A 17,296-nucleotide genomic window follows, 5' to 3' on the forward strand; every position below is an offset into this window, starting at 1 on the left:
TTTATTCATAAATTCCATCATTTAATTCCAAATAAAGGTTTGAACACTATTCTTTAATGATATAGATGAAGCAAACTTTAAAAGAACATCCGATTTTAAAACAATTCTATTATACTAATAGAATATTTATTTATATTGCACAAATATCGATGACGTCACGCGAAGTACACAAGACCAAGAAAAATGTCTCTACCTTCACAACCCCAAGCTTATGGTGCTGGCATGGCAGGGGGGTCTTTTGACCCCGTAGAGTTTATAAAAAGACCTCAAGTTATTCTTCGGATAGTTAGCTGGGTAAGAGAACATTATTGTTATGATAATATGAACTGTTGCCTTTGAAACTGTGTTTTGACATGTACATTTCTCATGACCATCAGTCATGTTTCTATATATAAAATGTTATGCTTGGTGCTATATCTCATTAAATATTGAGAATTGTAAAAAATAATACTTAAACAGCTTTAGTTCATTTCTTTTTTTTTTCAAATGGTACTGAAACTGGTTGTATACTCCTGATGGCAAGAATAGAGACCAAAACCCTCTTAGCAAGGCACGACACAATTTCTTTATCAGGATTACCTACTCCCAAAAATTGGTGACCCGTAAAAAAACAGGGTGTCCTGCAAATTTTTTCAAAAAAAATCAATGAAATAATTTATTGTTTTAAAGTTAACTAAGAATCAATCTATAGTCTTTCTTTAAGCCTTTCCTCATCAAGCTTTTATTTCTATGTGGGAAATGGCTCAGGAGCACCGCTTACAATTCGCGAAAGTTTAATGACATAATTCACATCCCAAAATAGTATGGCAGAATTTTCGGTCAAACTAAAATTTAATAAACGGAACCGGTCTGTTATTTTGTTTGGACTTAATTAAAATAATGTCATTATTCACCGATTATTCGTAAAATTTAATTAAGGGCTGACAATAATCTTAAATATCCGATAATGACTATGTTTAACAAGGAGACTGGCTTCTCTGTAGTAATTTATTAACCAAACACTGCAGAGAACACCAACCCGAAATACATTAAATAACATCGCAACAGGCAGTGCGTGTCTGCTATATACATGAAGTGATTGTTTATTTTATTGATAAAGCATAGCTTTGTACAAAAAAATAAAATATGTATGATATTACCACAGTGGCAAAGTGTTTTTATCTGGTGACCCGGCAGGTTCTCTAGCAAATTGGCTGTGGTAATCCTGTCAGAAAATTGGGTGTCTTGGGTCACCGAGTTACCATTAGTGTCGCACCTTGGTTAGTCTTATGCAGTTTAATATGGGTAATTATGGTCATTTAGTAACCAAACTTTCATAACCGAATATGATTGTTGAAACATAACTTGTAATTGTTCTTAAACCATTGATCTGATTGTTACTGTTTTATGTTATATTTATTAATTTAAGAATGTCAATTATTATAGATGACAATATTAAAAATGTGAATGAGTAATTTTGAGAAGAGGGGACAATGAATGATGTACAGCAAGTGTTTTTTACATTTTAGGTATTGTAATACTATAAAAGAAAGAAGTATCAAAATTATTTAATATGAGTGTTGAATATTAAATGTTTGTACTTAAGTTCTTGCGCAATTTTATTTATTTATTTTTTTCGAAAAGTTTAAACTTATCCTACAAGTATGTTTCCCTGTCTTGTATTTAATATCATCTTCATGAGATGATTGGACTAGTACATCAACTAAGTTCTAAGGAGATGCAAAATGGTCCAATGTGCACCATGTCAGGGTTTTTAATAGCTGTTGACGGATGTTTAAGAATTGCCGTATTGTTTTTAAATGGTTATGAACTGACCAACAAATTGTTTACTACTTGACCAAGATTTTCCAATTACAAAAAATTGTATGGTTACAAACAACCTGATTCCTTTTTTTGATACCATGTAATTTATGAGGTACATTTCCATTTCTTTCTGAACATAGCCATGCAAAATCGGTTAACTCTTTGCCTGCTTTATTTTGCAAATTTAGCCAGCAGGCCATGCTGATATATATTCTGTAAAACCTTACTGCTTGTTGTGACCAGGTTTCCCTATACTATGCTGTGTTTTCAGTTTTAACTTTCTACAAGTTATAAATAAATGGAGGAAAGTCATTCACGCAGACATAGTAAATATATATACGAGGGCATAGCCAGAAGTTCGTTGAAAAGCTTGATAAAATGAAAACAATATGCAACATGTCTTTAAAACTTTCATACAATATTAATCAGGTCATTTGAAATTATGAATGCGAGTTTCATCGTATAGCATGTTATAACGACAACGTAGTGATCACTATGGGAACAGGTGGTCGCGCATTCCTCCGCAGATAATATCTTGTTTTGTTGACCACTCACATTGAAACCAATAAAACGGCGCGAAAGTTTGCACATTTGACGTGACATCAATAACGTGTGATGACGTGAAGTTTTAAGTCAGTGCGTTTGTTTGTTTATTTCAAAGGAAGCATTTTAGACTGAACGGTTTAGTTAAATTTTGCTTAAAATGATGCCAGAAGACAGAAGAAAAAAAACGGGCAGTGAAACAGTTCTGTGTGAACCTAGGATAAACTCCATCGCAAACACTTAAACTGATGAATGAAGCATCGAGTGAAACTCCAGTGAAGCGAATGCTCGTGTACAAGGGGCACAAGCGGTTCAGTGAGGGGCGGGACAGCATTTGTGATGACGCGAGGTCTGGGCGACCGGATTCACAAACTACGGAGAGTGACGACGAGGCCGTGAAAAACATCGTTGACGCTGATCGTCGAGTCACTCTTTATTAAATATGCAAGATGTTGGACATGAGTTATGGGTCGGTACAGAGGATAATGAAAGACAGTTTCAAAATGAGTCGAGTGAGTGCGCGTTGGGTTCCACGGCTGCTGACAGAAGATGAGATGAGCAAAGAGTACGGGAATCATGCCGATTCTTAGCTCGGTACGAAAAGCAAGGAAACCATTTTCTTGAGAGAATAGTCACTTGCGATGAAACCTGGCTGTTTTATAACGACCCTGAGACAAAACAGCAAAGCAGTCAATGGAAGACTAACGGTTCCCCGCCTCCGAAGAAGGCACGATCATCCCGCTCGATAGCAAATCATATGTTCATTGTCTTCTTTGATGTGCACGGTGTTATTCTACTCCATGCAATTCCGCAGGGCCAATCTGTGACGGGTGCTTACTATTCTAAGGTAAAGTGATACATAACAAAATTCTTTTAATCAATATTTAGTTCTTGATTAAATCTGCATAAAACAATGTTTAAAAAAGTTTATGATTAAAAATATGGGATTGAATAAGTGTTAGTTTTAATTATGATATTTGATGAAGTACGCAAAACGCCACAAATGCATTATGTTATAAGCCTCAGTTATGTTCTCCATTTAAGGTTTTGAGGCGTGACTTGTACAGGGCAATGGCATTAAAGAGACCACAGGCGTTGCATGATATGTGGATTCTTCACCAGGATAATGCACCAGCGCATAGATCGGAGGAGGCCCAGACTACCGCGACAATCCAGCTTGATGCGGAGATCCTTTCCCACCCCCCTTATTCGCCGGACATAGCTGCTAAGCACCATGGGATTTTGCCCTATTTCCGAAACTTAAATGTGAACTGAAACGTAAATGCTTCAATGACTTTCAGGAACTACAGAGTGAAGCTCAGACATGCCTATATTCTTACGAGTCAGAGTGGTTCAGTGAAATTTACCGGCAGTGGGTAGCGGGACATGGACTTTATATTGCGGCGAACAGCTTTTACTTTGAGAAGTTATGACGTCGACGTCAGATTCTGACGTTTGAACTGCGGGGGGCTATACTGAACTCATGTTAATGAAAAAGCTGTAGTTTTCTTTATATCGTATGTATCAGTTTGAAATTTTACATGTCATTTACAGCTGAAATAGATTTTATAGCGAGCTGACGTTCGTTTAAAAATGTTAAAATGTGTTGATTTTATCAAGCAATTCCACGAATTTCAGCCTATATCCTAGTATATACTTTTACATGTCCTGACATCACGGCACTCCAAGATTATTAAGCAATTGTAATTAATGATAAAAACATTTATGCTCAAAGGATACTTACTGAAAGCTATTGTTGTAGTATTGAATGAATTAGTGGATAGTTGATAAGCCGTCAAAGTTCATTAAACTTTATGCGTTATTGTAACAGTTTGCCTCTTGCAATTTCCATGATTATCAATGTTGATTATTTGCGCAGATGTGTAGCAAGACCGGCTGCAAGTCCCATCAATGGCTTAAATGTATTTCAGCTATGCTACTTTGTGAAAACAGAAAGAAGAAGTGTTGACATCCACTTGCCAATTGTTAATTATTTTTAGGATCATGTTTTTGAGCCTAAGTTTTGTTTTGAAACATTGATAGAATAGAAGTGCTATAAACTCCTGTTCCGTAGTTCAGTTGTTGTTGAAAAAACTTCATGTCATTTGTACATGTAGGTATCTAAAGTAAGGGCTGATCATCACTCACAGATATTGTCTCCAACGCTCATTCAAATGGCAAAAGTCTGACAGATATTGCCACGAGTGGTCATTATAATGAAAATAGTCTGACAGATATTGCCATCAACATTCATGATAATGAAAATTGCCAGACAGATATTGCCACTAACTATCATTATTTTGAAAATAGTTCTGAATCATTTTTAAATATTTACATTGTGAAATATCTGCTTTTGTGTGTATTTTCAGGTGTTCTCAATTATAGTCTTTGGTTGTATATCCGCGGGTGGCTACTATGACCACATGTGTCAGATGAATGACAGTGGTGCTTGTGGTTTCGGTGTCGGTATTGGTGTGCTCGCGTTCCTCTTCTGTATTGGCTTCCTGGTCATAGATGCTTTGTTTGACAACATGAGCAGCGTGCAGCACAGGAAATATGCTGTCCTTGCAGATCTTGGCGTCTCGGGTATGTTCTGGCGATCTATATATACAGGAATTTGAGAGTTTGATGCATATCTGTATGAAGCTATATGATATTATACAGTCATATAGGCTGCATACATTTACAAATAGAGTGATGTTTCTCTATGAGGCAAAGATACAATGTAGAATTAAGAATAGTCCAACGACAGTTGAGTATAAACTTACATGGTATATTGTTATTATTCAGAAGCAAAACTTCAGTGTTATCTGCCCTTTAATCCTAAGATAAAGATTGATACTAAATTGCATTGTCCCGGTATATATATTCTAACTTATGTTTGAACTTAATAGTTATGGAAGGGTGCTGCATCCTGTCCTTCTTTGGTAGCACCTTTCTGCTCTTGTTGACCCTGATATGGGCAACATATTACCTTCCTAGAAGGAAAGACTGTCATTTTTGTTTGCTTTTATTGAAATTCATAATACAACACATTATACATGCAATCTTAACATATTGCCAGTTGTAACTGGAATGTTTCTCCAATGAAACACAACTTTTATAATTTCTAATTATCAAGTCTTTACAACCTGCTATAAAGTGCCCTTTTCACTATGTCCCTTTTCTTTAGCTCCCTGTCCTTTTGGTAACCTGGCTTAAACCTATCATTACAATAGCTTGTAATACTTGATCCTATTCCACTCCATGAGGAAGTTAGTTTTCTTCCTTTTCATATGAAAGTAATGGTTCAATAGTCAAGCTGGGCAATTGATGATTACAATGTAATACTTAAAGTGGTGCTTTTTGCCTTTTTATGAAGGACACATACATATATTTTCAAAGCTGGAATAACAGTCTCATACAGACAGTAATTACTAGAAACGAGCTGAAGCTGTTCTACGGCATCTCTGAAACATTATTGATATTGAACTCTAAATGCTCCACATTCAGTGGAGACCGCTAATGAATAGATCCAATATTCCAATACCTCCACCGTTGGTGCTCATCTGTCCGGATTACAGTAGATCCCAAACTGTTCTTCATAACCATATTTAGTTGTCCTTCTCCATCAAGGTCATAAAAAGTTGGGATACTGGTTATATTTAGAGACATGGACAGTTTAACCTTTGTTTTGGAAACAACTGAAAAACCATTTTGATACTCGACCATCTGAAAGTTACAATTGTTTACATGTATCATACATGCAGTATCCCCCGCCAGAGGAAAGAACGCCCCTTAATTTTTTATTCATCCCTTGTCTCCAGCGTAACCGGTAGGGATGAAAATCACCTGTAATTTCAATAAAATACCTTGTATCCAATATGACTTATACATAGTTTCAAGTTCATTATTTTGTTTTATTACAGTATTTTACTGCCTTGTTTTGGATTACACTATGTACATGCATATTTAAACAGGAAATGTTTTGTACCAGGGATTGAAAAGATTTAGGTGTCTTTTCATTCTCATATTATGGTGAATTTGGCTTTTTCTTTCAATTAGTTATAACATTGATGGAGATGGTGAACAAGATGGTCATAGTCATACACATGTAGATTAGAGCAATGCATGTAACATTTATGAGGTAGGATGTTCTAAGATATTTTTACCGCATCTATAGTACCATAGAGGGAAAACTTTCCTGATCTAAGATCAATGAAATTATAAGGAAGACTAAATCTTAAACCCCGGTCTATACATAAACATTGTCTTCATTGATTTCCAATTGACACTTCAGTGAGGCAGATTTTTTCCAGCTTTTGAATTATGTACTGACTTTCACAAAGATTTGCTTGGAATTGACTTTCTCATTTCTGTAATTAAACATACATGTATAGATCATGTATCAGAAATCTCTCTTAATAGATCATTAAGCACCTTTGTAGACTTTTTCAAACAGCCAAATATGCACAGTGTTTCTTTTGTTTTCCTTAGGGAAAACACAGGCGGTCATCATTATACTATAGGTGTTCTTTTTCGAAACCATTATAAAAGCAAATATTTTTATGTAACACCCTTCCCCCCCACAACCCCACCCCAAACCAGCAGGAATAGCAATTATGAAGGCATGCACTTAATGAAAAGTGGTATGAAAGTTGATTGGATGGTTTCTAATGTCTCTGGAAAATGCCAATTACCAGAAGAGCCTGTCTGGATTAGTCGAACTAAATCATATTAGCCCTGCCTTCATAATGACCAGGTTGACATGGGGCAGGCTGTAGAGGATCACTCTAATGTCTGACATCATGAACAATGGATGTTTGCTTATAAAACAGATATATAAAATGATATTGCTAAGTTTTGTGTCGCCTGCATAGCATGTCAAAAATATAAGGGTTGTCCAAAAAGTTTGCAAAACTGAGCGTGTATGTTTGTACCCATTGATATCTACAGACTATATTTCATGCTTACAGCACCTGGTTAAGTAAGGTTTTTAAGAAGACAGGTTGCTGCAGATAATGCACATGTATCTATGAAGACCTTTAGCACTATGAATTTGACCGATTAAAATTGTAAATTTTTTATGTATTTGTATGATGCTAGTAAACAAAGTAGTTTTTGTTGATTGTTCTTTCTGGTTAAATGTTCAAAATATACATAATCTAAGTCAATTTTTTGATAAAATGGATTGTTTAAAATATGCAAGAAAAAAGATAAATCCAGATAAAGAGATTTTCCATCCTGAACAGAAATACATGATATATTTTACAAAGATACATAATTGATAACCTATTTTTAAATTGATTACATGCTTTGAAAGTGCAAAGTTACTATCCCATCTTAAGCCATCACACAGCACTTATTTCTGAAACTTGATTATAGTTCAAGAATATCATTTCTCAAATCATTCCACATCTTAAAGCTGCACTCTCACAGATTTACCATTTTTACAACTTTTTTATTTTTTTGTCTTGGAAAGAGCAAATTTTTGCATAATCATATGCAAACCAATGATATAAGATTGCTGACAAAATCAGATCGTCGATTTACATTTTTCTGTTCGAAAAATTACTAACGGTTTAAGAAAACTGCATAAAACATCAATTTTTGAACTTAAATATAAAAATCTGCAATCTATTTTTTGTCAGCAGTCTTATATAACTGGTTTCTATGGATTTTCGCAAAAATTGGCTCGTTCCAAGACAAAAAATAAAAAAATTGACGAAACGTTTAATCTATGAGAGTGCAAGCTTTAAAGGGATGTCTGCTGTAAATCTGTGCTAAGTTTCAAGGATTCAAACAATGTTGACAATGATTGTAAAATTAAAGAGGTGCTTTGAAGTTGACAGTTAAAAGAACGCATTGAGCGTCATGTATGGAGCAGCGTACTGTCATTGGGCATTTTTGCTGGCCGTTGATTTATACTAAATTATATTTATTGTTTACACATTGCTAGGTCAATGGAAATAAAAGAGATAGGTAAAAAAGAAGGTTATAAAGGCTGTCATGAAAGTTTTTTGTAAGTAGTCTAAACATTTCCCAGACCTTTTATTAGAAGACAATACAGAACAAATCAACTTTTAATTCTTCTTTAGACATTATATCATAAGACAGGATTTAAATTGATCAAAATATTTTGCATTATTAAAACTTTGCAAGTAATAACACAGTGAGGAAAATTTTGAATTATATCATCAGTGTCATTCTTATCTAATACAAACTGCTTAGTGCAATGGTATATACAGACCTAAGTACTTTCACGGAACATTTTGGACAACCCTCGTAGATATCATGTTGTCTAGAGTTATCCTATCTTTACCAACTTGGTGACATAATGTCTTGACCAAGGTCAATAACCAGCCACATTGCACTTTCTCGTATTGATTTAAGGTTCTTTTTACTAAATTTACAGTGTTTTTCCTCAAACTAAATTACATTCAGCCTTAGACAAACAAACTTGGTATCTCAACACCTCATAGTGCTGTTGCTATTTTTACGATTTAAAGACCCTTTTAGCAGGAATGGATTGGACAAAATTTTATCCAGGCAGACAACGTAAATTACAATTTTATCCAAAAGGCAAAATTTTAAATGCTTCACATGAATTTTAGATGAAAGAACCGCTCTCTTAATGGCAGACTATTAGCATTTTATACATGGAAAGTGTTTAATCCTTTTGAATTAGTTTGTCACTTTTTTAATAACTTGTCTGTTTTCAAAGACAAAAGTTGTTCTTATTTGTTTGCATCAAAATGTTGCATTGCATTGTGCCTTAGATCACTTGATCCTGGGATTAATTCAACCTTTAATTTGAAGTCTGAAAGGAAACCACATGTATGTTGTGTAATCTATCAATCTAATCATCGGTAAACTACCTCCTTTACAGCATGTTCCAAGGCTCCAGTGGCTCTCTCATTATTTATAGTAAACAAGCTATTGATTTCCTGATTGTCTTACAGTTTGAGATGCCCATTTAGAGAGCATACACCGTTTTACAGGAACTGGCAGGCAGGGTGCCAGTTAACTATCGTAATTATTTGTCCATAACATGATGTGTTCTATTTCCTGACTAAATTGCCATTGATTTATTATCATCACTTGTTGGAAAACATTACAGCAAATAAAACACTGTTAATGCAGTTTTGTTCTCCAATGATTCAATGATGCAGATACCTGCTAGTGACTTTCATTTGAATGAAGTAAATCAATCATGTAGTTTCGGGTTGCTCAAGTTTGTGTCAGGATAATGCCACTTCCAGCTTAACATTATCTTAAAGGTTCAAATTAAGTATTCTTTAAACATTGTTACTAGTATGTACTTGCAAAAATAAGTTATTTAGTGGTCTACACAATATTTTGTAAACTAACCACTAACTGGGTCAGTGACTCTATATCTTTTCTTTATCTGATTCAATAATGACTGACGGCTGTTTTACTGAAATAAATGTATTGGAAAACTTGAGAAATATTGGCCTTGAAATGTTATATTGACCACTTATAGTGGTTCAATTCTGTATCAGTCAAAGGTCTAAACTGTTTGAAATAATAGATCAATATAATAATGCATGTTCGAAATAATAGATCAATATAATAATGCATCAAATATAGATTGTTATACATGTTGAAGCATTTATATGAAAAAGTTAAAAACAATGTTCAATCTCAAGCTTTAAAATATCCCTGATCTTAAATTGTGACCTTCATGTGAAAACAAACTGCCATACTTTATTAACAATTATGTTGTATGCTTTATGGTGGTTAATAGTGTGTGTGATTGCGTGTGTGCGTGCATGTGTGTGTCATACGTTATAATAAATTATGAAACTATGCTTTAACCTTGCTGTTTTTATGTTTGCAGGTCTGTGGGCATTCTTCTGGTTCGTGGGCTTCTGCTTCATGGCTGACATGTGGCGACGTAGTGCCAATGAAAACCCTGCAGCCCTTGCCCCCAATGGGCACGGCAAGGACAACGTACAGGCTGCCATAGCATTCTCCTTCTTCTCCATCATATCATGGGTAACAAACTTATGGAACACCCCTTAATTGTTTGTCTGCTTGTTAGAGAGAAAACAGTAAAGATACCCATATTGTCATATTAAACATTTGATGTGTTATTGTTATCCGCAGAATGCTAAAACTTACATGTTGTCCAAACTGTATTAACATGATACCTGCTACACATATTTATTACATCATAATGCACAATTGTAGCAAGTCCCATAACTCTAGCTAAACTATTGTAGAGTAATGCTCCCTGTTTGACTTAAAAACAACATCAAATGAGCATTGGCATTCCCTTGTGGTGCTCCTGTTGTATTTATTGGCTTCATGATGTTTACTCTGTAGTTGAACAAGAGTAATGTAATGAAAAACCAAAGTTCTTATAACATGGATAGCTCATAGTAGTGGTAAAAATGAGAGATATGTATGATATACATATTAAATTTTAAGAAAAGAAGTTCCTGCATATAATATATATACACTTAAGCTGTGGATTTGGCTGTTTGGCATTGGTATAATTTCTTGCTATTGTGATGCATGTTTGTTTATCTTAACTTTTGGTGAAAGAACGACATTCATTTTTAAGACGATTGATAAATGTGGTTTCATGTAAGTTTTATTATGCAAAAGTTATATAATCTATTGATATTGTAATATACTTACCTTTTTACATTCAATATTTTAATGCGCCTATTCTATGAACGGGACATATTATAGTTTTGGCATGCTTTGATGGCGTCCGGCATGTTTTCCGATCAATAACTTTAGAATCTTTTTCCATCATCATCAAATTTGGTCAGACTGTGTATGGGCAGAATATCTTGGTCAGGTTGGGTAACCAGCCATATTGCCTCTTTTACTCCAGAGGTTTATCTTCAAATAGGCAAAAACTGTATTTATAGTGACTGCTCTCTAAAAAGACAAATTTACTTTACAGGCAGCGTTAGCATTCTTTGCATTCCGGCGTTACCGTCAGGGCACATCAGACACGCTGACAACAGGCTACGCTGGGGACCAACCGCAAAACCAGTCATCTCCGTACTCTTCATTCCCTGGCAGTGACGCCAGCGACCCGTACCAGCAGCCATTCTCTGGACAGAAGAGTAGCGACATTCCGGACTACCAGCCACCAACCTATTAATGCTGGTTATATTACAAATCCCAGAAATACATTTTCTGCACTGAGAGAAGACCAACTTGTGTGGAGCTTTTTGATGATTGCTACATTTTAACATTTTTTATAAGATTCATTAATTAAGATTAAAATGTCTTCTGAATATGTATCAAAAGGTTGATACTGGTTTGGGTATTATAAACAATTGTTTACGCATGCATGCAATATACTGGTACAGTATAGGAGCCTTAACAACAGCGCTATGATGATCAGAATATTGTGTATTAATGGCAGTATCATTAGTTGTAATATCTGTCAACATTAATGCTGAAATATTGATTAATCACCTGTTAGAGGATTGTATTTGACTGTTTATGTCTGTAATATAGCTTGGACTGTCAGAGATTATTGAATTAATGCGTTGTTTTATTTTGTAGACTATATAATGCCAGTTAAGCTTTTGTTAAAGATTTCTTTTTTTTTGAAACTATTTCTTATTGCTGAATACTAGATGATATATAACACGTATCATTTGTCATTTGTTGCCTTTTATGAAACACTTATCTCCCATTGTTTCCATCTTGCTTTTAGTTATTTCAAAGATTGCTCAGTTTCATCAATAAGATTTTACATTTTAACTGGTTAATAATGCTAGATTATAACTTTCAAAGTCTATATCATATTTGGTTATTATTTATTTAAGTTTTTTGTTTTGTTCTGTATATACTGTGTTCACATTTATTATTATTATTTTTTATATAATAATTCTTCCATTTGTATTAAATCCATCCATTTGGCCATATCTATCCATATCATAGAACTCAGTGCACAAATTGGAATCATTCTGAAGTTTTCTTCATTTCAAAATAGTGATTTGCATGGCCAACTGAAATGTTTTCTTCTTTTACATCTTTAAAATTGTTATGATAAGTTTATTATTGTATTATTTGTATTCTTCTGGTTAGTTTACCCATTAACAAATCTAAATTTTTTCCTGTTTTGTGTGTTTAGCCTTTTTTGCTGATAGATGGCTATTGATTGATAATGACTAATTTTGACAAATAACTTTTACTTACATGAAATGTACATGATAAAAGATTTAAATATCTTTTCATAGAGTATAATTATTTCTTCCGTACTTGTAGCATAAATCGAGGCACTTCGGTGAACAATTCAAGGAAAAGTGAGTGGAAATATTTCATTGCTCATTTAAAAAGTGCTAGTAAGAAATGTGCAATATTTGTGGTCATGCCAAAATTACGTTGTATGTGATAATTGCTTACTTCCATGGTGGTTCTTTAGATGTTTGTCAAGCTATATGCATTGGTTATGTAATAGTTACATCACAACATACTTACATATTTACATTATGATAGGTCAATAACTAAAAAAAACATGTACCAGTGTCTTTAATGTTATAGCTGTTCATTTATGCTAAATAGAAAAGGTCATCTGACAGATGTGTTATTATATTCTGCATATTAGCTGTTAGATCTGATAAAATCAAAAGAATATATGGCATGCTAATATTCTGTTTGCAGACTGTTTCAGTGATATACTCTTATACCTTATTCACTAGGAACTGGTTGTTTGTAAAGATCTGTGGAAAATCTAGAAGAAATAACAGACACAATTATCATCATGAGACAGACAGGGTCTACAATTACAGTGCAGTGTTTTGAAACTTGATCATTTAAATGTCCCCTGTATCCCATTATTTTACCTCAGAAGTAGAAAAACAATGTATCTAATTCAAGAGAAGAAATACATGATGTTGATGTAGATTTTTTTTAATTTATTTTTGCAATTGCATCATCATCCATCAAAGGTTATGATTAATGATTTTGTTATATGTATATAAATGAAATACAGTTGGACCCAGTTGGCTCGAACTTGGTTGGCTCGAATTCCTCGGTTGGCTCGAACTTGGTTGGCTCGAATTCCTCGGTTGGCTCGAACTTGGTTGGCTCAAATTCCTTGGTTGGCTCGAACTATATGTAAAGGACCGATTTATTTATTCTGAACGTAAATAATCCTGCTTGGCTCGATTTTGTCGAGGTTCGAGGTATTCTTGCCTTTCCCTTGAAGTTCAAGCCATCGGGGCCCGACTGTACATGTCAAGTTGTTTATGTTCGATGCTTCAGGCTGTTGCATTTCATTCCATGGCTAGCCATTCCACTGTCAGACCACATACTTGTTGTTTATATGCTGAATGTCTTTATTAATGTCCAGGAATAAAAATAAAAAGACCACACACAACTGGAAGGGAATATCAATGACAGAGAGGACGTTTGTTGAATTTCTGTGTAAAATTGTCATATGTTAAAACGAGAATCACATAAGAAACATTACATTGTGACATCATTTCAACCTGGGCCAACTGAAAGCTAAATTACGTTTATCAAGAAATACAGGGAACAAAATCTATATGAGAAACAAAAATATCAAAATGGATATTTTCTCAGTGAAAATGTAATAGCAGAGAAAGATCATGGTATTTCACTGAAAAAGTATAGAAGAAATCACAGTTATAATTTGTTGAAACATTCTGAATTATTTATTGTTTGTTATTAACACTATTAAGATGAACATTGCATATAAACAATGCATAAGTTACACATAAATACATGTGTACACTTTTTTGTTAAAACAAACATAGTTTACTGTAGATGTGTGTAATGTATAGGTAGGTAAAAATGTTGTCATACTAACATTATGGGTAATATCGTTGTTAATGGCGAAATGATATGAATTTGATCTGTGTGTTTGTGTACTGTAATTGTATATTTTATTGTTAAGATGTTTCACAGTTTAATATTACACTTAAGGACCTGCATGTTATAATAATGCAACATATTCGAAAATGGCATATCCACTGAAGGACAAAACACTTTTAAATTTGTTTTAAAAAAGAACAAGATAAAAGTAAGTTAACAATTTTATAGTCTCTTATAAGCTGAAAAAGGTTATGACATTAAAGCGAATTATATTGCTAATTTTGGAATTATTAACTGATCAATATCAATTAATTATCTGCCAACTTGTTTTTGATATGAATAATTATTTTAGAAAAGTTTTCATGCCTATTGTATTGACGTGATTTTGTTGAGCAGTCCAAGTCCTCATGTAAGCACATGTTCTATGGTTTCTAGTTAGACCATTGTTGTTCTATGCATTGATAAAACCCTGTAGATTTATCCATACTTATACTGTATGTAGTAGTAGTTTGTTCATTCTATATCAATATTTAACATATTTATTGAGTGTTCTAATTAATTGTATGACTCTAAATGCAGTGGTTGATCTGAGTTATTGTGAGTTGATGTGTAGATTAATTTAGATTACATTGTTATGTTTCAAATATTTACAAGCATAATAACAGCATTGATAAACAATAACAGCAAGCTGACATCGCTAAGATTTTAATAAGCTTGTCTGTTTTTCACAGACGAGGTATTGTGGTAGTCTTGGTGACGAGGTATTGTGGTAGTCTTGGTGACGAGGTATTGTGGTAGTCTTGGTGACGAGGTATTGTGGTAGTCTTGGTGACGAGGTATTGTGGTAGTCTTGGTGACGAGGTATTGTGGTAGTCTTGGTGACGAGGTATTGTGGTAGTCTTGATGCCGTTGAGATCTCCCTCAGCATTGGGCAAAACTTCCTAGCAATAACTCAAAAACCATTCAAGATATTTAAATGAAACTTGATACACATGAAACCAGAGACAAAACGCACATAGCAAGGGAAGTAACTCCATCATTAATCAACACGAGTTATGGGCTGTTTGACTGAAAACAGCAACAGAAAATAGACGAGCATTGGTGCTTCCTCCACAACGCTCTTGTTTTTATTTAAGGGTTACGGTATAAAATAAAATGATTTCCTTCTAATTTTTTTCGAATATGCTAATGCTTCTATATTTCTTTAGTAAATAAGTATAAATTAATCAGTGGATTAAAAACAGAAACTTCTTTTTTTCAAAGCTTTTATCATTCCAAATTAAAGCACATGTTTAGAAGGAGCAAATGTATCTGTACTGTAAAAATCTCAGTACTTACCACACATTATTCTGAATATTTTGATAGGTTATTGTTTGCCTGAGATGTTTCAGCATCACAATGAATGTACATGTTAGGTACTAGAGGGTAGATTGTTGTGTGACGTGTGTCTTCATGTTGTCTGATAATCCCATCCTGACCTCATTCCTGGCACCCATGCTGGGGCACAGCCACGTCCATCTTTCATTCACATAACGGTTATTATAACGACTATGTTGTCAATAAACAGTCCAGGATTTGACTATCCACATTTGTGTTACTTGTTCTTGTTTCCCATTCAGTAAACCATGCTTTTACTGCCACCTGTTTGGCAAAGATGCTCAAATGTTGTGCTATGGCTATACTTGACCTTTCAATTCTTGCTAAAAAGCTCTTCAGGGCTTTTGTTACATCGCAAAAAACATATCACATAAACCTTGAATTATTCCGCTGTCCAGGAGCAGGAGGGGAGTATAGATATACCCTTCTTTTTATGCCCCCTTTTGAAAAAAGTGGGGTATATTGTTTTGCACATGTCGGTCGGTCTGTCTGTCTGTCGGTCGGTCGGAATACCAAATGGTTTCCGATCAATAACTTGAGAACGCTTTGACCGAGGGACCTCATACTTGGTATGTGTATTGGTCATCACCAGCAGATGAACCCTATTGATTTTGAGGTCAGTGGGTCAAAGGTCAAGGTCAGTGTGACCTTTACATGAAAAACGGTTTCCGATCAATAACTTGAGAACGCTTTGACCCAGGAACCTCATACTTGGTATGTGTATTGGTCATCACCAGCAGATGAACCCTATTGATTTTGAGGTCAGTGGGTCAAAGGTCAAGGTCAGTGTGACCTTTACATGAAAAACGGTTTCCGATCAATAACTTGAGAACGCTTTGACCCAGGAACCTCATACTTGGTAGGTGTATTGGTCATGACCAGCAGATGAACCCTATTGATTTTGAGGTCAGTGGGTCAAAGGTCAAGGTCAGTGTGACCTTAACATGAAAAACGGTTTCCGATCAATAACTTGAGAACGCTTTGACCCAGGGACCTCATACTAGGTAGGCTTATTGGTCATGACCAGCAGATGAACCCTATTGATTTTGAGGTCAGTGGGTCAAAGGTCAAGGTCAGTGTGACTGTAAGCTGAAAAAAGGTTTTCTGATTGTCCATATTTTATTTTCTTATATAGTAGACAGTAGAAATTTATATGTCACTAAATGCATGAGTTGAAGTATCAGTTTTCAGTGAACATCTAGTTTAATTATGCCCCCCTTCGAAGCAGAGGGGTTATATAATTGCTTTGCACATGTCGGTCGGTCTGTTGGAAGACCAAAGCTTGTCCGAGTGATAACTCAACAATTCCCGGACCTATGGTCATCAAACTTGACATGAAGATTAGGTATGACCAGTAGATGACCTGCCTCATATGCATCCAATGACAAATCAGCTGTCATTTCAGTCCATGCATATTTCATTCAATTGTCCAAATATTTCTGGCAACTTGGCGCTCAGGGGGCATAATGTTTGACAAACATCTCTTGTTAGTTTTTTAGTTTCCCTGTCAGGAAGTTGGGTAAGGGGTAATATATATATATATATATATAAGGAGTTGGAGGGGAATTAAGATATACCCTTCGTTGTTAATACCCTGTCAAGGAGTGTGGTGGACAATGAATGGTATGCCTTCGTTGTAAATCCCCTGTCAAGAGGTTGGATGGGAATACAGATATGCCCTTCGTTGTTAATTCCCTGTCAAGGAATATGGTGAGAATACAGATATGCCCTTCGTTGTAAATACCCTGTTAAGGAATAT

General features: G+C 34.7%; 1 protein-coding gene across 1 annotated transcript; it reads left to right on the plus strand.

Annotated features, from left to right (window-relative positions):
- Positions 1–137: 137 nt before the first annotated feature.
- LOC128246795 (synaptogyrin-1-like) lies at positions 138–15,746 on the plus strand. The gene is made up of 4 exons (XM_052965237.1): positions 138–294; positions 4,716–4,932; positions 10,187–10,344; positions 11,267–15,746. The coding sequence occupies exons 1-4, from the start codon at positions 184–186 to the stop codon at positions 11,468–11,470; spliced, it is 690 nt and encodes a 229-aa protein (XP_052821197.1). The 5' UTR covers positions 138–183; the 3' UTR covers positions 11,471–15,746.
- Positions 15,747–17,296: the final 1,550 nt, after the last annotated feature.

This window comes from Mya arenaria, chromosome 2 (assembly GCF_026914265.1).
Source record: "Mya arenaria isolate MELC-2E11 chromosome 2, ASM2691426v1".
NCBI lineage: Eukaryota > Metazoa > Mollusca > Bivalvia > Myida > Myidae > Mya > Mya arenaria.